At 38.5% G+C, this 21,594-nt stretch overlaps 2 protein-coding genes across 2 annotated transcripts; one reads left to right on the forward strand and one right to left on the reverse strand.

Moving 5' to 3' along the window:
* Nucleotides 1-10,153: 10,153 nt before the first annotated feature.
* LOC105037133 (bZIP transcription factor 53) lies at nucleotides 10,154-11,684 on the forward strand. The gene has a single exon (XM_010912831.4). The coding sequence runs from the start codon at nucleotides 10,968-10,970 to the stop codon at nucleotides 11,400-11,402; it is 435 nt and encodes a 144-aa protein (XP_010911133.1). The 5' UTR covers nucleotides 10,154-10,967; the 3' UTR covers nucleotides 11,403-11,684.
* A 4,349-nt stretch (nucleotides 11,685-16,033) lies between these two features.
* Nucleotides 16,034-20,507, reverse strand: LOC105036375 (bifunctional TENA2 protein). The gene is given in 5 exon segments (XM_010912146.3): nucleotides 16,034-16,454; nucleotides 16,457-16,519; nucleotides 16,522-16,613; nucleotides 16,770-16,987; nucleotides 20,272-20,507. Coding segments are annotated over 5 exon segments (678 nt in total). The 5' UTR covers nucleotides 20,422-20,507; the 3' UTR covers nucleotides 16,034-16,299.
* Between the last annotated feature and the right edge of the window lie 1,087 nt (nucleotides 20,508-21,594).

Genomic DNA, 21,594 nt, shown 5'->3' on the forward strand with positions numbered 1-21,594 from the left:
ACAAATTTGATCTGTGCGGACGTTGTTTTGCAGGTGTTCATTCCCGACGACAGGTGACGGAGAGTTAGTCGCAACAGATTAGCGTATCAGGTAGGGGAAGAAAAACAACTTGCAATAACGAAAATCAAAGCCCAACGCTCGACTGCAACCAGATCAGCGAGGTACTCTTTCCGTCGAAAAGAAGTTCCTCCCCCTCCTCCAGTAGCAGAGCCTAGTTTTTCACGTCCCGTGGTCAACACGGACTCCAGATCGCTGTACTCGTGCAGCAGATGACTGTTTTTTATGGAGATGGTCAAAAGTCTCCAGCAGTAGCAGGCCCAGCCACCACAGCCACCGACGGAACAATCGATGGTCCAGTCGGTGCCATCTATGCACAGCCACCGACATCCACGAGATCACAGTCTCCTTCACCAGAGCGGTCATCTCGGCTCTTTCATGGAGATGAGCAGCAGCACTCACGGTGCTCTCGACGTGCCACCCACCATTCACGGCGTCCCTCTTCTTCTCAGTTGCATCGAGCAAGGAAGGGAAAGCGACTGCGAACACTGTCTGCTTCCCCTTTAACTCATCAGGAGGTTCAATCCTCGGAGTTTTCCAACGGCGATTTGATGATTATGAACGTAAATTTTAAGAGATCAATCGCCAACTTGCTCAGCTTCAAATGAAATGTCAGAAATCCTCCAATGACTACGACTTCCACACCGCTCAGTCATTTTCTCGGCACATCTTGGACCAACCGATCCCATCTTGATTCAAGATGCCTCAGGTGGAGCCATACGATGGATCCACTGATTCGATCGACCATCTTGAGAGCTACAAGGCTCTCATGATGATCCAAGGGACCACCGATGCCCTCTTATGCATCGGCTTCCCGACAACTCTTCGGAAAGCTACTCGAGCCTGGTACTCCAGGCTTCAGTCGGAAAGTATATATTCTTTTGGACAGCTAGAACATTCTTTCGTGGCTCACTTCAGCACCAGTCGAAGGTCGTCATGCACTTTGATAGTCTCTTCTCGATTAAGCAAGGAGAGACTGAAACACTTTAGGATTTTATGGCTCATGTTAATGCGCCATGCTTGAGGTCAAAGATCTCAATGAAAATATGGCTATCTCGGCCATGAAAAGAGGTAGAGAGGATCTCGATTCACATATTCTCTAGATGAAACTCTCTCTCGAACTTATGCTAAAATTCTGAAGCATGCATACAAATATATGCGCGCAGATGAAGGAGCTTCTGACCGACGCCAGGCAGAAGGCAAAAATCAGAAGAAAAGAAAAAAAGTAGGAGGGAGCTCTGGTCGAATCAAGTCAGCCACCATCCAATAAGCAAGCTTTGCCCCGACGATGGAGTCCAAGATCGAGTTATGGAAGGTATGACTCCTATACTCCTCTTTCTGTCTTTGTACGCAGATTCTTATGGAGATCGAAGGAGCGAAATATCTATGACACCTCCACGATGAAGGCATTGCCGAGGAACCGCGATCGAAAGAAGTATTGTCAGTTTCATCGTGATCACATCACGATACCGAACAATGTATTCAACTCAGGATAAGATAGAACCCCTAATACGATGAGGCTACCTCAAAAAATATTGAAGAGATCCACCGACTCAACCTCCTACTGATCGACGCCTTAACTGCAAACTGAAGAAGCTATAAATAATCAACCGACTGCAGGGATGATCAACATGATCTCTGGATGACTGAACAGGGGGGCAACTTTCGAAGATGAGTCGGCAAAGCGTTGATGACTCGATAATGTAATAACTTTTTTGAAAAAAGATGTTCGGAGAATTCAGACTCTCCATGATGATACTGCTGTTTTTTGACAACAATAGCAAACTATGATGTAAAAAAAATCCTTGTAGATAATGAAGTTCAACCAATTTTGTTTTATTCGACTTTCTTCCGAATGCGACTGTCGATTACCGACTCAGAAGAGTCTCGATGCCACTGGTCGACTTCATAGGAGATGCTGTCACAGTGGAGGGAGAAATTTCTCTCCCCTTAACTGCTGGGACCGAACCACAACAGAGCACTATTTTCATAACATTCATGATAGTTCGAGTACCTTCGGCTTACAATGCCATACTCGGATGACCTGGGCTTAATGCTCTAAGAGCAGTGGTTTCGACATACTATCTGTTAGTCTGATTTCCAACAAGATATGGAGTCGAAAAAATAGTAGAGATCAACAACTCACCCGATGTTGCTTCCTTGTCTCCATCCAAAATAACAAACCTGAAGACTCTTTGCTTGTTGACAAATTGGACCAAAAAAAAATCAGGAGGGGGTGAACCGACTGAACAACTGGTCTCCATCCCGTTAAAAAAAGAAGATCTCAAGAAAATGGTTCGAATTGGATTACAATTATCCAACTCAGAGCAGCAACAATTAATAAAATTACTCAGAGTCAATGCTGATATTTTTGCTTGATCGACCACCGACATGTCCGAGATTCTTTTAGAAATAATAACTCACCGACTTAACATCAACCCAAATGTTAAGTCGGTGAGATAAAAGAAGCAACTTTTGCTCTGAAAGATAAAAGGTCATTGATGAAAAAGTCGACAAACTTCTCCAGCAAGCTTCATCAGAGAAGCTACATATCCCGACTGGCTTGCCAATGTGGTAATGGTAAGAAAAGCCAATGGAAAGTAGAGGACTGCATCGACTATACTGATCTGAATGTAGCTTGTCTGAAGGATAGCTTCTTGTTATCGAAGATTGACCAATTGGTTGATGCGACTTCTGGCCATCGACTTTTAAGTTTCATGGATGCCTTCGCTGGATATAATCAAATCCGCATGGCACCAGAAGATGAAGAGCATATGGCTTTTGTAATCGACAAAAGCATATACTGCTACAAAATAATGCCTTTCGATCTGAAAAATACCGACACACCTATCAATGACTTGTCAACAAGATTTTCAAGATACAGATCGGACGAAATATAGAAGTACATGTGGATGACATACTGGTGAAGAGTGTCCAAACTGCAGATCATGTTCGGTTCGACACACTCTGACGGCATCAGATGAAATTAAACCCGACTAAGTGTGCATTTGGGGTATCCTCCGAGAAATTTTTTGAATTTCTTGTTTCACAATGAGGGATCGAGGCTAATCCTGAAAAAATCAAAGCTATTATCAACATGAAGCATCCAAGCTCAAAGAAAGAGATACAGCAACTCAATGGAAGGATTGTCACGCTCAGTCAATTTATTTCTAGGTCGGTCGAGAGATGCTTGTCACTCTTCAAAACTTTGCGGCAGACGAAGGATTTTTTATGGTCGGAAGAATGCCAGCAATCCTTCGAAGACTTCAAACAATACTTGGCTTCTCCACCTTTGCTCACAAAACTAAGGGTCAGAGAGACATTATATCTTACTTGACAACTTCAGCAGAAGTGGCTAGTTTGGTGCTTGTCCAGGAGAATGAGAATCGAATTCATCGATCAATCTACTACACCAGCAAGATACTTCACAACACCGAAGTCTGATACTCAAGGATGGAGAAAATGATCTACGCCCTAATCATATCGGCACAATGACTTCATCCATACTTCCAAACTCATCTGATTGTAGTTCTGACAGATCAGTCGCTGAAAGCAATCTTACATCGACCTAACACGTCAGGTCGGATGGCAAAGTGGACAGTGAAGTTTGACGAGTTTGACATTCAATATCGTCCACGACCATCCATGAAGGCACAAGTCCTAGTCGATTTTATCGCCGAATATATCATATTCGACAATAAGCCAGAAGATACATATGACAATACAATAAAAGAGGCTACGACTCCCAAACCCGACTTAAAGTCAACTTGGGTGTTACACATTGATGGAGCATCAAATGCACAAGGTAGTGGAGCTGGCCTCATATTCATGAACTCCGAAGGAATAGTCACGAGTACGTCCTTTGATTCAACTTTAAAACCTCAAATAATCAAGCCAAATATGAAGCACTTTTGGCCGGCTTGAAGATAGCCAAGGAGCTTGAGATTTACAGTTTAAAGATCTTCACCGACTCACAATTAATCACTGGACAGGTCTAGGGAAATTTGAGGCCCGCGACCCATTATGATGAAGTACCTTCAGAAGATGAAAGATTTTATGGCAAGCTTGAAATATTTCAGATCTTTCACATTTTCAAAATCGAAAATACTCGGACTGACGTACTTTCACGACTGGCTACTACACTTTCAACTCGCTGGGTCGGATATTTGTTGAATGTCTCGAACAGTCGAGTACTGATAAAGTCAAGGAGGTATTGTAGCTCACTATCGAACCAAGCTGGATGGATCTGATTGTTCAATTCCTGATCGATGGGACCCTTCTCGCGGACTCCTCATAGGCTAAATGACTTTGATGGACAGCCTCTCAATATGTAATAATGACTGGTCATCTCTACAAAAGATCTTTCTCTCTCTCCTTGCTGAAGTGTTTAGGACCTATAGATGCCGACTATGCACTTAGAGAAGTGCACGAAGGGATATGCAAAATCACTTGGGGGGCAAGTCCCTAGCTTATAAACTTCTACGACAAGGATATTACTGATCCACCATGAAAAAAGACGCAGCTAAACTCGTTCGAAGGTGTGAACCATGTCAAAAGTATGTAAATATACAACATTAACCGGCTAGTCAGCTGATGTCGATTGTAGCATCATGGCCCTTCGTACAGTGGGGGATTGACATACTTGGCTCTTTTCTTCCAACATCTGAATAGAAAAATTCATAGTGATCGCCATCGACTACTTTACCAAATAGATAGAAGCCGAATCTCTAGCGCAAATCACTAAAAGCAAGATGAAAGACTTCATTCAAAAATTCATCATTTACAGATTCAGTTTGCCACACACCATCATCACCGACAATAATCGACAATTTGACAATCAAAATTTTAGAGAGTTTTGTGCGAAGTTCCATATTACGTACAAACTCATGTCGGTCGGCTATCCATAGTTAAACGATGAGGTGGAAGTAACCAACCGAATAATCTTACACGGGCTAAAAATCAATTAAATGAAGTCAAAGACCTCTGGATAGAAGAATTATATCCGATCTTATGGACGTATCAAATGACTCCCCGCATACCAACTAGAGAATCCCCTTTCAACTTAGCTTATGGGACAGAAGCAATGATACCACTTGAGATCGGATTATCGTCAACAAGAGTGGAGCAATATAGTGAACCAATAATTCTGAATGTCGAAGAGTCGACTTAGATATCCTCCTAGAACTCTGACAGTAAGCTCAAATTCGGATGGCTGCATATCGACAAAGGATAGTCTGATATTACAATGTAAGAGTCCAGCTGAAGGTCTTTCGATCAGAAGATTTGGTCTTAAGAAAAGCAGAAATCTCAAAACTCCTGGATCGAGAAAAATTATCTTCGAACTGGGAAGAACCTTACAAAATATCGAAAACTCTTAGACCGAATGCATATCGGTTAGAAACTCTCGAAGGGTCGACGATTCTCCGAATATGGAATGCCGATAATCTGAAGATGTATTATCAATAAAGATGTCGATATGTACATTATTTAAAATACAATCAAAATTTCAGAATCACAAGCTTTGACAAGTTTTATCAACTACTGGCTATATATCGGCTTTCATTGTCAAAGTCAAGCTATCTACTGTACTTTGACACGAAATTTATCTCAGCCTCCACTATAAAAATCAAAGAATCAACTTTTTGGTGATGACTGTATTTCGATTCTCATACAAAAATGACATACCAACTGCAATCTCAACCGACATCGACTACACAGACTTTCACCACAAAAGCCATAATACTGATTATATCTCAGTTTACAATGTCGGCTTTTCACTGTAAATGTTGACCACAGTCGAAAGACTAATATGCCGACTTAGTCCTAACTAAGCAAATGAAATGCCAAAACGATCAAAGTCGGATTGAAACTATACCGACTAGGCTACGGTCAGTCGAGGGATATTCGACTTACCATCGATTATCAGATAATTCGACTTACAAATCTGATCAAATGTCGGGTACGGGATATTCGACTTACAATCGTTATCCTAATTTCTATCAAGTACGTCAAAATGACTACCCGACTAATGGATATTCTACAAGTCCTATTGAATGATCGGATCATCGATTAATGTTCGGTGACTGCTTTACATTACAGACATTGCAGACAATATTCCAGACGAATAAAGTTCAAACATACTTTCATTTATTGCCAAAACAAGAAGTTACAAAATTGGATCGAAGTCCGATTACAGGTATCTGATTACAAAAAAGAAAGCAAAATACACCGACTAAGCTTCGTCATCATTCCTTTGCTCGGATGTAGCATCGTCAACTTGAACAACTTCAGGCACAGTCGGTGCTTCATCTTGAGTCGGCACAACTTCTTCTTCGGCAACCCGCCTTCCGATCCTGGAGGGATGATGCCGCTCAAGTCGAGATCTGGACACAATTCTCCGACCACCTCGCTTGGCCAACCACATCAACAGCCTAACCCACTCATACGAGAACAAAGAGGGGCTTCAGATTTTCATCCACCGTCATTAGCATCCTTGGTTGCGTAGCTTAGACGAGGATATGAAGCACATAATGGTAGCTTATTCACCCGACCATCGGCCCCAGGGGTGAAAAGTTGAAACTGCTCCGGGATACAAAACTGCTCCCGGAGCCGTTTGACATTCGATCCCGAAAGTGAAGAGGACTCCACATTCGGACTCGACTGGAATTCATCAGTCAGATTCTCCGATCGATCTCCCTGAGAAGGAGAAGCTCTAGCCATGAGAATAACTCTGAAGAAGACAGAAGATTTTAGAGGAAAGAAGAAAGGACTCGAAAGAAAAGCAAAGTTGACCTGAAAGCTGGGAGCGATAACCTTGGACATTGGGGCAACAATCCGGTAGAGTCTCAGCATCAAAAGCAGTGAAAAGTAAAAATTTGACTGAGAGTGACCCTATATATATAGGATCCCTCAACGGCTAAGATAAATATGATCAAATCGAAGATCTACCAGATGATGATACGTGGCAACATCTGGACCGACCATCGATCGGACGATTTGACGCACCTGTCCCAGATTAAGCCATGTCACCTCTATCTGTATAAACAATTCCGACCCAATAACATTCAGACATATGGAACAAATCTACTTGTCAGAATCATATCATCAGACGTCGAATCAACTTTTTGAAATAACGCCTAACACTGATAACTGATACCGAATCGTCCAATCATTGTGATAGATGACTATACCTACCAACATGATAAAATAGCCGATCATCCATATCTGAAGAAATGACATCAAAATCAGGATTCGATGTGACAAAAAATAACTCCCTTTGTCCAACGTGACAAACCACGTGGTAATATACACGTCGACTCACTTTGGCCTTCGGAGTGGGGGGCAACTGTTGGGATAAGTCAATCGACCTCTGACTCAAATCAACTGACTACCGACTTCGATTCAACCAAAATCGACTGACCGAATATACAACTCCGACTCTACATCGGCTAAATATGTAGTTCCGACTCTTTATCAACCAACTGAGCGAACTGCACCGACTGACCGACTAACGATTCATCTACTATCGATCAACAGCGGACGACTTAGACCATCAGCATAACAGAACTACTAGTCGACGGTCACACATGAATTCTACCGACATATGATCGGTTAATCTGCTCAACATGTCATAACCGTCACGAACGGTTACCGACCGCATATCACGGCGCGATCAGTGAGAATTAACGATCCACTACGTGATTATGGCTCGATAAATTAATGCCATAAAATACGGAACCACGTCTGACGGTTACGATAACTTTATCTATAAAAAGGGGGTAAGGAACAGGGTTGGTAAGCTTACGCTGGGCCAAAACTCTGCTACTGTTTACATTCAACTTCTGTTCACCAACTTTTCTCTCTGACTTAAGTATCAGAGGGTCCCCGTCAGACATAAATTCCATCTGTGCGGACACTATTTTGCAGATGTTCATTCCCGACGATAGGCGACGGGGAGTTGGCTGCAACAAGATGAGGTCTTCCATTATGGTATCTTTGTACACCCTGGATCCCTATCCCCATGAGTAAGGATGTCAGTCCCCATGAGTAAGGATGTCAATGGGTACCCTATCCGATGGGTATCCATCCCTACCCATCGGATAGGGTCGAAATTTTTTTTTGTTTTTTAAAAATCCCAACATGGGTTGGATTAGAGTCTGGGTTTTGAAAATCTACTACGAATAGGGTCGGATTATGAATTTACCCCTAAATCCTATCTTATTTGATCCATTATATATATATATATTTATTAAATATCCCTCATAATTATATATATATATATATATATATATATATATATATATTATATATATATATATATATATATATATATATATCAAATTTGTTAGGGATGTAGGGCTTTTTTTGCTACAATATGTATATGTTTATATCGTACATATTGTATGGTTGGAATAGATTTTAGAACTTGTTTGATTTAAAATAGATGTGAAACTTGATAAATTTGAAACAGATTTGATTTGATAATGTTTGCATTATACATTTGCTTTGATGAGTTGTGGGTAGGATAGGATACTACCCACCATCCGCATGAATAGGATAAAAATTTAAAATTTTTATTTATTTATGGGTAGGATAGGATACTACCCATCATCTGTATGGATAGGATAAAGATTTAAAATCTCTATTCATCATGGTGGGAAGGGTCGGGCGGTGGATAGGGACAGTAAGGGATGAGTAGGATATGAATTTAGCAAAACTCATATCCAATCCTATCCATTGACATCTCTATTTATGAGTACCATGATACTCATCCTTGATCCTCACATGGACTATCCCACTTTGTCGTCCTTTGGGCCACTGCACCGATATTGAAGGTGGAGTTAAAAGCTTTCTTGGATATGAGCATGTTCTCGAAGCGAGAGCGAAAATGATTGTATTTTTTTTTTTTATTTTGATACATGGCGGATGGAGTTCAAAGGTAATGCAATACAGATGCATCTATTTATATATTTAAAAAAATATCTTAAGTGCATATATATATATATATATATATATATATATATATATATAAATCATCAGACAGACATCTGAGCCCAGTTTGCGGTCAGGGGAGTCGACGATCCCAACCAATTTGTGACGTGGCAGCGTTCGAGGTGATAAAAAGAGGTGGCCGGAGAAGGGGAAGACGAGATAGAGCCACTTGAGAGAAGAGGTAGAAAATGGTGCAGTATGTAGCGTGAGAGTGGCAGTAGTCCGATCGGTAGTCGGATCAGTTGAAAAAGCAGACGTGGAGGAAGATAAGAGTGGTGGAGGGCAGGGCAACGGTGGCATGGGGCAATGGCGGAAGGTCTGGAGCATGAGAGGCTCGAAGAGAGAAGAGTCGAGAGACTAGATTTAATAGAAGGATAGATTTTTTTTTTATTTTTTTTCAAAATTATTTTGTTCATTTCAAAAATTTATAATGATGTGGTAAAGATGATCGAGTTAACTTTATCAGATTATTTAACGGTATGGGTTAAAATATAGGATTGACTAAAATGTTAAGAGTGTGATCGTGGTTTTAAAAATTACTGGATGTATGTATAATTTCAACCTATTCTCAAAAAAAAATTTATAATTTATTCTAAAAATAATTGTAATATAATAACTGTTATGAAAAATTATTGCTGCAGTAACAAAATAAACGGTATTTTTTTTTAATTTGATGAAATAATATTTTTTCTGAACTAATTTTTTTCAATAAAAATTATAAAATATTTACCTTATTTTAAAAAATAAAGTGCAATAATGACTGTTATTATGTCATGGCAATCTGTTTTAATAGAGATAATAAAATATTATTTAAAAACATAAGAAGATATACACAAAAGAAGATATGGTCCCTTGTTTTTGACCCCGGCCATGCGATGCCTGGCGTGATCCGCTGGCTTTGAGGTTTTTCCAAGGAAAGCCGTGAAAGATCTGACAGCTGTGTTTCGCGGCCGGAAACTTCCTCACGATTTCTCCAAACCCGTGCCCCCAACCCCCACCAACTTTTCTCCATCTTGATCACGTTCTGGCTCCCATGAAATATTATTTGAAAATAATTAAATATATCCAATGCTAATCCCAAAATGCACCTCCTCTCCATCTATAAATAGTCCTCTCCGAGCGGTTCAAACGTTCTCTCCGTTTGCTTGTTCTATCGGTGTTCTGACTTCCCTTCCAGCTAAGTATTCCCTGTCTTCCTCGTTTTAGATCGTTTCTGTTCCGTTTCTTTAGGCCTTTTTTTGGGGTGTTCTTTGATCTCTTGGTTGCTTATCTAAATCTTTTGAAGGTAAAACCGGTGACCAAATCTCAACTTCTGTTGTTGGTTTTGGTTTTCGGGTCGATCTCGTCCCCCAAAATCAAATCTTTTTAGGTTTAGAGAAAGCCCCTCTTCCCCAAATCTGATCTTTTTTGGTGGATCTTTTGATCCGGAGAAGCCTCTCTTCCAAAAATCGCTTTTTTGAAGTCTCTTTTCAATTTGGATTACATCCCGTTCCCAAAATCCGATCTTTGGTAAGATTCCAAGCCTAGTGCCATCGGATCCAGGTCCAATATCCCCTGTTCTTGCTGTTTGTTCTGATTTCTTGTCCTGGCTGCGTTGGTCTTCCAGTAAAAATCCCTCCTTTGTTCATAGAAACTGGTCTTCTGTTTATATTTTAAGCCTATATTCTGGAACTCGATGTTCTCGGGCTTAATTCTTCTATCGATAATCTTTCTCTAGACTCTATGAATTTCACTACTCTCCATCGCCGCCGCATCTGTGTCCTCCAATCCTTCTCAGTGGTGTTCCTCTACTGGTTCTACATCTTCTCATGAAATAAACCTCATTGTTTGATCGGTTCAATTCAAAACAAGCACCAATCTTTTTCTCCACTTGAGTTCCTACGAGCTCCAATTCGATCCAAGAACTTATTTGAAAGAGAATGTCTTCATTGCCTGCCCACCAATCTTTTGAGTCCAAGGGCAATCCTCAGCTTGTGATGGATGAGAGGAAGCGGAAGAGGATGCTCTCGAACAGGGAGTCAGCAAGGAGGTCCCGGATGAAGAAGCAGCACCATCTCGATGATCTCATAAACCAAGCAGCTCAGCTTAGGAATGAGAATGAGCACATTGTGATGCAGGCCAATTTGATCACCCAGCGATACACCGAGCTGGAGACAGAGAACTCTGTTCTGAGAGCCCAGGTGATGGAGTTGACCGAGAGGTTGCAGTCACTGAATTCGGTGCTCCATATCTTCGAGGAGGTCAGCGGGATGGCGATGGACATACCGGAGATACCAGACCCTCTTCTGAGGCCATGGCAGCTCCCTTGCCCAGCCCAGCCGATCATGGCCACTGCAGACATGTTCCAGTTCTGAATCATGAGCACCTTGAAGGGTCTTGTTGGCTTGGTTTAGAGTTAATTACTAGTTCAGTGGTGTGTTGCATATGTTGTATTCTTAGGTCTCTGATGGAGTTATCGGTTATGTCTAACTAGTATGTTTTTGAATTTTTGTGTTTTAATTCAGTGTGTGGTGTGGGCTTGTGTTTGATGTAATATTTCCTGTATTACATGTGGTATTAAGTGTTTAAATGGTTGTTTAATGTGGTGGAAGTATGAACTTGGTTTGAGTTTCAATGTAATGCGAATTTTGGTTAAATTGTGGTAGATCTCAATTGCTTTTAAAGCATTTCAAAGAATGGTTTCATTGTGGTTCAAGCCTGATGCTGAATGCACCTGATAGTCTTTGTTTGGCCCGAATTCCACATTGTTATTAAGCATTTTTTCCACATGATTTCTCCAACTGCTGCTTATCTAATATGGCTCTAGATGGATATGCATTTCTCTTGTAAACATTTCTGATACACTTGCACTATGGTTGGTTGATCATTCACAAGCCAAAGTAATCTTGTCTTCTTCATTCAAGTAGAAACATAGACAGATTCTGTAGTCAACAAACTTGACATGGTTGAATTAGCTGTTAATTTGTCAGCTGCCGTTCATCTATCATAAAAAATGTTAGCTCTTCAACTAGGTTCCGAGATCAGTTTATTAGTTATATCTAAAACGGGAGGTCAAGTCTCAGATCTTATTAACTTTTTCTTTTTCTCCTTTTTTTTTTTTTTTTGGAGAATTCCAAATCTTATAAGCTCCAGGACTTTGTAATCTTTTTGCAGTAGAGATGGAAAATCATTTGATTCATCTCTCTCTCTCCCCCCCCTCTCTCTCTCTCTCTATATATATATATATATGTTAGATATGTATCATTTTTAAGTAGTTGGTTGAAAAGATCTGTAGGGCAGATTTCTGTTTATTTTTAGGTAGTTGGCACTGTTGAATACTCCATATCTCCCTTTTTTTTTTTTTGTCACTGGTTTTTTATATGAGAAATATGGTGGGAAAGTTTTTGAACGCAAACCTCTATTTAGAGCATGCATTGCAATGGTCCAAATCAAAAGCCACCCATTAGAGTGGTGCAAATCAAGTGGCCATTAATCAAACAACAAAAACACAAGTGCTCTTCATTTTGGTTGGTGGAATGTCAAGTTCACTATATTGTGAATGCCTCTTAAAGACTTAAACCTCACTGATTACTTTGGAAGTGCGGCGCTTCGTCTTCCTTGACATCAATTATCTGCAGCATGTTCTTATTTTGGTTGTTATTTATGATATTGTAACTTTGGCTGCGTTACCCAGTATATGTGTTGGGTAGTTTTGTAGTTATTCTCCATGTTGTAGCTCTGAAAATCGGGTTATCTGTCTTCTTTGAATCTAGCTGATGCTCCCTTCCCTACCAAAAAAAAAAAAGGGACCTAAACCTTACCTACAGGCCAATTTGATTTAGTATATAGCCAATTCATTTTAACAATTTGTTCTGGGGTAAACTTAACAGCAATCTTTCTGTCATGGCCGGAAAAAAAAAAAAAAAGAAAAAACTTCGTCCATGAGATTTTTATATGATTGTCATGCTCATAAGCTATATTAATATAAGAAAGTAAACAAGGCAAATCAAATGAAACATGGCCTTTCAGTGATTTGAAGAGGAATATATGTATGTTGGGTGCATTGAAGAGCTTACATCAAATTGGTCCATTAATCAACATCCAAGTTGAACTTGTGCCTTCAGTTGGCTTCCTGTTTGGTCAACTAAAAGTTGGCAGACAATCATCATATCAATTAAGGGCAGGGTATCAGTTTCTATTAGAAGTGCCACCAAAAGCCAATAAAAACATGTGCCTAAACTCTCAATATCTATTAAAAGTGCAAACAAAAGCCAATAAATCATGTGCCTAATACTTAGACTTGAACCCAGGACACAGACCAACAACTTCTCTCACTGAAAATATTGCAGAAATTCCTCATGACATCTCTTACTGATGGATTCTTTCATACTAAACTCAGACAAAATTCTAATGATATCTGCAGTAATAAAATTGATCTGGAGTGAGATCAATCTAGTAACTCTTTTCTTTCTTCTAGCACTCATGGTTTGACATTGACAAACATTCACTTGAAGAGATCAAAGCACGCCAAATCTGTCCTGAAAAGTCTGTCCAGCCATGATGGACATTGAAAATTTGGCCAGAGGTGCTAAGTTGGGGCACAAGCCATTGCCCATTGTTTTTTTATCTTTTTTTAAAGAAGACAGCCCATTGACCATCTAGAGACCATGTTAATTATGGGTTACAAACATTTGTGAACTATCTTATATGAATCTTAGGTTTTGACTCTGATGCTGAACTTTGGCATGCAAGAATCTGAAAATGCAAAGTCCTAGTTCATTTAGCCAAATATATATATCTATTTGCTCAAGATGGTTGATGCATAACGTCGGCTGGCACAGCCACAATAGATACTTCATACTTGGAAAAGAAATTAAAAATTCAGAAAGAATTAAAATAACTAAAATCAGAAAATATAAAAATCAAAGAATAAATAATTCGTATCTGAATATGTTTGTTCATGTAAATTAAGTGCTAAATCGACGAACAACTCTTGTGATCCATACAAAGAGGTTAAGTGCCTAGTCAGGAAGCCCTATAAGGTAGAAATTTTTGATGGCCAAACCCTTTTTCATATGGATATGTTTATGAATTTTCATTTTTGTTAATTTAGCATACCTTCCATGTTGAACCAAGCACAAGAGTTTCAAGAAGATAAACAATAGTAAAAGCACCATCCTTCCCACCTACTATTATTACTTTTTAATCCAAAAGCGTTTCTTAAACTAAGCATCAACAGTTCAAAATAAAAGCAAGAAAAAAAAAAAAAAGGAGAACAAGTCAATGTTTGATAGTTCGGAGGATGTTGTCACCATGTTAGCTAGAATTTTTATTCAAGAAAGAGTGACCTTGAAGTATAAAAATCCACATCATGCAGCTGGATAATAATTAAAGATCCCAAATTAATAAGGCTTGATATCTATGTCTATCTTCAGGATGTCTCAGAATCCTTTCATTTTAGCCCAAACTAGATAAGAGATTTTCAGACCTCTCAAACTGCAGAACACACCATAAGTTAGCCTGTTCAGTGGGCTGGACATACTCCCTACCTTGACGAATGAGATCATGCTAGCTGCCAAACCAAATAATTAGAACGTAAGACACAAAAATACCTGTCAACAGTGTGTCATATAATTCAACTTAATTAATCACTAAATAGCATGAATCATCCATCAACCATAGACCATCATGTTATCGTAATTAAAAAAAAAAAAAAAAAAAAACACACACAAAAGAAACAATTTAGCCCTCCAAGAAAAGCCACCTGCTAAAGATTACATGCACCCTGCCATCAAACAAGGCATGCACAAACGCCACTTTCTTCTCCTTGAGATTATTACTTACCACTACTACTAACGGACGATTATTTCCTCTTCCTAGTGGTCCTTGATCAGTCCTCATAGATGCGGAACTCGTCGGTCTCGAGGTTATCCTCGCAGTAATTCTCGAAGCGGTCGGAGGAGCCCTTGAGCTTGTGGCGTGCATGGCTCGCGGCTGCACTGAGCTCCTCCACCTCATCCCATGCCGCTGCGCACTCCCCACTCTCTGCGTCGCCTTCACATGCCTCCTCCGCCTTCTTTATGCCCTCCGCCACCTTCTCCGATGTGCCTGGTGGGGTCAAATTTATGAAGCTTGAGGGGGTCTTAAGTTTTGCTCATGCTAGGCCTCATGTTGCATCCCATTACAGCACCTCATGCATTACAAGCAACACGTTTTATTCTCTCTTTTAGTTTTTTTGTCATAATTTTTATTTGGTTAGTGTTTTGAATCTTCCAGTTATGCAAAAAAAGCAGCTCAGTTGCCTTGTTATAAGTTACAAGAGGGCACTCTGCGATGGTTCTTCTTCTTCTAACCTCTGGCTTATGGATGAATATTCCATGCTGTGATTGCTGAAGATCTTTTTATGTTCTTGAACAATGAGTCCAATGGAACCCTCCCATTGGCTAGCAGGATGATCAGAACCAGACGTGTCCCCAAGTATCAATTTTATCCAATCTCCCTCGTTGTCCAAATTGCACTTCATCACACAAGTTGACATCCCTACCAACAACAGGAGATAGCTACAACAACAACTCCGGCCGGTGTGAGCTTCTCCTTTACAAAGGTTGCCACCGAACCATGGGAGGCATCCAAATTTCATTATCATCATAGTAGGTTCTCTGGCTCTTGGATGGTCGACTAAGAGCATTCTAAGCAGAAGTTATTAGTTACCAGCTTCAAGCTCTTGGGTGGTTGACAAAGTTGAAGTTATTAATTACCAGCTTCAAGCTCTTGCAACGATCATAAACTTTTGCATTGGAATCCAAGTACAATATCAATTTTATTACTTCATACCTTCACAACACTGAGAAATCCTTTGCCAAATTCTGATATTTGCCCGATTTGCTATAACACTAGCCTATTTTTAATTTTTGAGCCACATTATGAGAAAAATTTTGTTCATAGTTATTATTTCAGAAAGGAACATACTAGAAAGTGAAGGCTTCTTTGTCCCAAACTAGTGCAATAGTAAAAGCACGATCAGCAAGATTATTTATAAGATCTGAATAAAAATGACCATCCAATAGTTCTCCATGCCTAAACAGTTGGCAGTATTATCAAGCCATATAATATTGCCACCAAATTCATATTTATAGCCTAGTTCAACAGTATTTTCCTTCACATGTCCCCATTTCCAAAACTCATCTTTCTTTGACATAACTTGCATCAAAAAAAAGAGAGTTCTTTCACATATAAAATCCATGAACCTATTTGCATTGCAGCATATGATGCTCAAGATTCACCAGAGCTCATGTTCCAGAAGCCTATTTCATGTTCAAGAACAGATATAAAAGCCTCTTCAGCCTTTCTGACCACATCACCTGGTGCCTTCTCGAGGCATCTATCTGCAATTTTTTGAAGAGAACAACAATACTCCCGAAGAGGGCATTACCCCATCTTTTGCAGGTCTCCATAAGCTCTGCTGGGGTATTGGAACCACTTTCTAGGCAAAAGAGAAGCTATCCTGATACACAGTCTCGATGGCCCAAAAGACAGTGATGACCACAGCATAGTCGATCTCTGGTAGCATCAAACTTTGCAATAATCTGCGATGGAAAACTAGACACTTAGTGTCTCAAACAAGTAATATGATGCAATCACATTCATGCATCCATGTTGAAGAGTTATTTTTATAAAAGGTAACAATATCTACTACAATGCTTCTACCAATGGACCCATATAACTTATGCATAAGAAGGTACCTGCAGTATTCTAAATTTGCCTTTTGAGGAGTGATACCACCTAGATGAACATCCCATTTAGAAGCTTCCTTTTTAAACCATGACAATTCATCATTCAAAGAAGCTATTCCACCTAAGATTACTTCTACATCTGAATCATCATCTGAGTCCTTCCAAGCTTTTAACAGAACACTAGCTAAAAATGGGACAAATTCCCTGACGAATATATAATCCTGGCCCTGCACATTTTATATGAAGACTAATTGTCACCACACAATAAATTTTAGTATAAGCAAATGTTAAAGATTTATCCCATATAAGGAACAAAATGAACCCCCAAAGTGATTATGGAATTCCACAAGCAGGTTTTTGCAAATATATTTGTATGCAGTCCTAAATGCACAAAGTTTCCACTGCAGACAGTTCACAAGATGCTTATTGGATGATATTATTAGAACACGGACCCTTTATAGTAACTTGATTCAGTGAATAAGACACGATGAAGCTGTTCCACCTGGACCAACCTAATGGGCTTTGGCCCATTGATAGAGTGTGACTTCTTACAAGCAGATGTCTACTGTCTGAAGAAAGAACTGCTACTCTGCTATTAATGAAGAACAAGAAAATTTGAAACATTTACCAACCATAAAGTAATGTCAAAAGCTAACTAGAACAAGAAATATCACCTTGGAACCCAAAAACCTATCATTGGATGCAAGCCACTGACTAGGATAAGCACAGAATAAAACATTCATTATCATAAGTTTGATACACCAACCATTAAGGGGGCAAAACATAAATAGATTATGGTTACACGTTCAGTATGTCAGAGTTCAAACGGTCTTGTTGGGGAGATGAACAGTCAGTAGAGACAGTCAGAAAATAATTAAAAGCGCTGACTTTTCAATGTCCATGATCTTCAAAAAAAGAAGTGCTCATGGGTCAACAAATGGTCAGCAGTTCTTCCCACTAGCAAAAAAAAAGGATGTCTCAGTTCAGGAGGCTCCCACCATTCTGAGCTTTGGGGAGGGTCAGATGTATACAGCTCTACCCTTGTGTGAGGAGAGGCAATTCTTCCCACCACTCAAAGAAAAAGTCTAATGATATAAAAAAGGTGTATATCCGTTTCTGGATTTCAATAAGGACACAATTGAAAGACTATTGCGGTTAGTTCTCCATGTATCAGCCCAAGGGCAGTGGATGTAACTGTCTTCCAACATGTATTCCAAAATACAGATATTAGTTATCTAGGAAGCTCTTGCATTACTTCTTGCTCAAAGAACAGATTGAGTGGGCCAATATAACATATTTGTATTTCAAAACCTAGCTATAGGGAAAACTGAAAGTCCAATGTGCACTAATACTTTGGAAAGTTCACTACCTTCAGCACATTTGCATACATCCTTGCCATTATTATTTCATTGCCTTTATATGAGACAAAAGAGATTTAACTCTTGTCCAATTTTTTCCCACATTCCAATCCTTTTCCGAAGTTACAATAAGAAAAGCACCAGTGTGATTTAAGACTCAGATAAAATTTTCATTCATTAACACAAAATTAAACCAAAACATAGCAAATTGGAATTCAATGATGTGGAACATGTGTAATTATTAATTCTTTACCCAGCCTGAAGTGCAGTAGACATATTGAATGATTTCAGATGTTATTATGATCGAAGAAAAAATAGTTATTAGAGGAAAAATTCATCACTATTGGAGTAAGATGGATCAAATGAAAGACCGCTTATGTGTTTTTTGTCATTATATGAAAAGTCTTCACAAAAAAGTATATGTGAGGACTCGTACGAGCATATATTTGTCCTGGATCGGTTATTCACGGAAAGATTTTGGATATTTATATAGGGTCAAGAATCCAAATAACATCTGTTAGCCTTTTTAGGTAAGGTTCTGGGTTGTTACAAAATGGCATTAAAGCTGATCCGATCCATAGCTTATGTGAATTAGTAGATACTGCAACACAGATTTATTGGGACTAATTACAGGACCGATCGTGATGTTTATGAATGATGCATACATTTGGATCCTTAGCTTGACGAGGATGCCATGACTTAAACAGAGAATGTATGCGAGGACCCGTACGAGTATCTATTTAGTCCCAAATAGATTATTCACTGAAATAATTTTGGATACTTATATAGGTCAAAGAACTCAAATAACGCCTTCTGACTAGTTTTTTTAGATGAGGTTCTGGATTGTTGCAGTATAAATATCAAAGTAAAGATGAATGTGTTAAATCTGAAATTGTATGATAAAGAAAAGCTATGAAAAAAAAATCGAACATAGCATTAACATGATTCTTGCGGGGAATGTTACGTAAAAACAAGAAAGATCAAGCAAAAAATGACTTATGCTAGTGGAAGCTTTGGACAATGAATTGGAGAATCAAGCAACGCAACGTAATCATGTCCAAGAGAGGCTTGTTTTCTGTGAATAACACGAACATACCATAGGAAGTCAGAAGCAAGCTCATATCGAAGTTGCGGAAAAGAATTTATTAAAAACTTGGATTGATCAAAGTTGCAAATTTAATAGAAAAAATGGAAAAGAAAAAAAATAAAGACAGGATCTATTAGTTGTGCTTTTGAAATCGAATCTTCTTCCATGACACAAAAAGGGGATTGCAGAAACCTTACCCTACGTTAAACTTGTTACAGAAAAATTTAGAATAATTGTTCGCTACTTAACGGAGATTCATTACGTACTGTTGACACCTAAGGTTTTGGTGCTCCACCCACAACATATTCTTGATGCAAGTGTTATTATGCTTCCCTTGCTTAAGATAAGAAACATTTAGAGGGCTCATGACACATTACTTTGAAAAGAACTATAGTTCTTAGCTAATCACAATTAGCAAACACTTGATGATATACAACTCTTTGCAAGAGGAGCATCAAGGACTTTTGCACACAAAAAGGAAGATCGAGAACTTCAAAATTCCCAAATTATGGATTCTATCTTCCTCACACGGCAACCTATTAAACCTAAATGCGATATAAGGTAACAGAAAATGATCTAGTACGGATACTCCCATCAGAAAACCTTCAATCTCAATGCACTCAATCAAAACATAACCAATTGGTAACGTCAACTCCACCAACAGTTTCCCCTCTTTAAGCAATTCAAACTTCAAGTTCACGTGGGACCGGGTCAAAACGAACATGGATATCAAGTTGAAACGATCCAAAAGTAATTTTTTCTTAACAAAGTAAATTCTGAGCAAATTCCAAACATAGTTAAAGCTCTTCAAATAATTCAATCCATAGAACAGACTCAATTCGACAATATAACAGAACATAAGGATAAATAAAAGTCCAAGTCATCATTTTTTTTTTTTTTTTTTGAGATGATGCAGTGGAAAGAACAACCTGATCCAGCGCACTGGGTGACGAAAAAATTAATACGAAAATATTGAAAAAATAAACTTTGATAAGTTGTGATGATTTATAAGTTTCAGAACATATATTATTCCTTTAGAAAGGGAAGAAGAAGAAGCGGAGCTTACGAGCCATCGCTTGAAGGCGGAGATGTCGACGGTTCCGTCATGGATACTGAGGACGAAGGGGTGCCGAGTCGCCCGATCATACATCAGACGGTACTGGTCGATCCACGTGGCGGTCTTCCCCCTCCCATCGTCGAGGTTTCCGCCCTCCATCGGTCTCCGTCTTCTTCCGAGAGTCTCCTGCTACCGACCTATGGTCGGGGTTCCCCTAGACGTGAGAGGCTAAGCGTTCCGCGTGATTTATTTATTTATTTATTTATTTATTTTTTACGTAAGGATTAAATTATGAACTGGAAGTCTGGAATCATTCAGAAGGGTGACGACCAACCGAAACTAGGGTTGGTTGTTATAAAACCAAGTCCATGTCGGTAGACCAGGCTGTAAGTGGTTTTGATCGATTAGGTTCGTCGATCTAAAAATAATCTGAGTCCATACCAGATCATCATAATTTGAATTATATTTGAAATGTGTTATAATTGATCCAAACTCAAGCGAACTTGAATTGGTTTAAAATTGATATATTTTATATTTTTAAAATTAATTTAAAATATATTTAATTATAATTTTTATTTTTAATTTTTAAAAATATTTTTTTTGATATTTACTATTGAGTAGAAGCAAAAAGAAAATAAAGAAGAAAAAAATACATCGCTATAAAGTAAAAAATAATGTTTGAAAATAACAGGAGAAAAAAAAATTCGGAAAGGAAGGGAGAAAAAGATGGAGAAATGAATAGCTCGATAAGGAAGAAAGGTTCAGACTCTTTACTTTTTGGTTTGATGTTTTAGATGTGGAGAAACAAAAAAATCAGAAAAATAAATTTTAAAAAATAAAATATTTTTGTTTTACATATAAAATAATTATTTTATTTTTTATTTTTTAAAAATTATAAAATAAAAAAAATATATTTTTTTTAATGATCAACTAAATGCATCCTCAATGATTATAAGTAATTTCATGCGATGAGTCATTATTTTGTGTTATTGAATTAGAGGTAGATGGCATATACTTGACACAAAAGTAGATAGATGTGGTTGTTAACCAATTTCCGCACTATCAACAATAATCAAAATTAAAATCTTGTTGTTTGGTGGAAAAAAAAAAGGTATTGCCATCAAGGCAAGCCTGGGTTCATACGTTGGTATTTTTTTTTTTGAGAAATAAAAATATTTATACATACTTTAATTAATATTTTTAATTTAAATTTTGATAAATATTTTCTTTATTATGTAAAAACTGAATTGTTATTGATTGTATTTAACTGGAGTATGATAGGCATATGTTGTACATTTTTCTTCTCCATTTTTTTCTAATTTTCAAATCCAA

The sequence above is a fragment of the Elaeis guineensis genome, chromosome 14 (assembly GCF_000442705.2).
Source record: "Elaeis guineensis isolate ETL-2024a chromosome 14, EG11, whole genome shotgun sequence".
Taxonomy (NCBI): Eukaryota; Viridiplantae; Streptophyta; class Magnoliopsida; order Arecales; family Arecaceae; genus Elaeis; species Elaeis guineensis.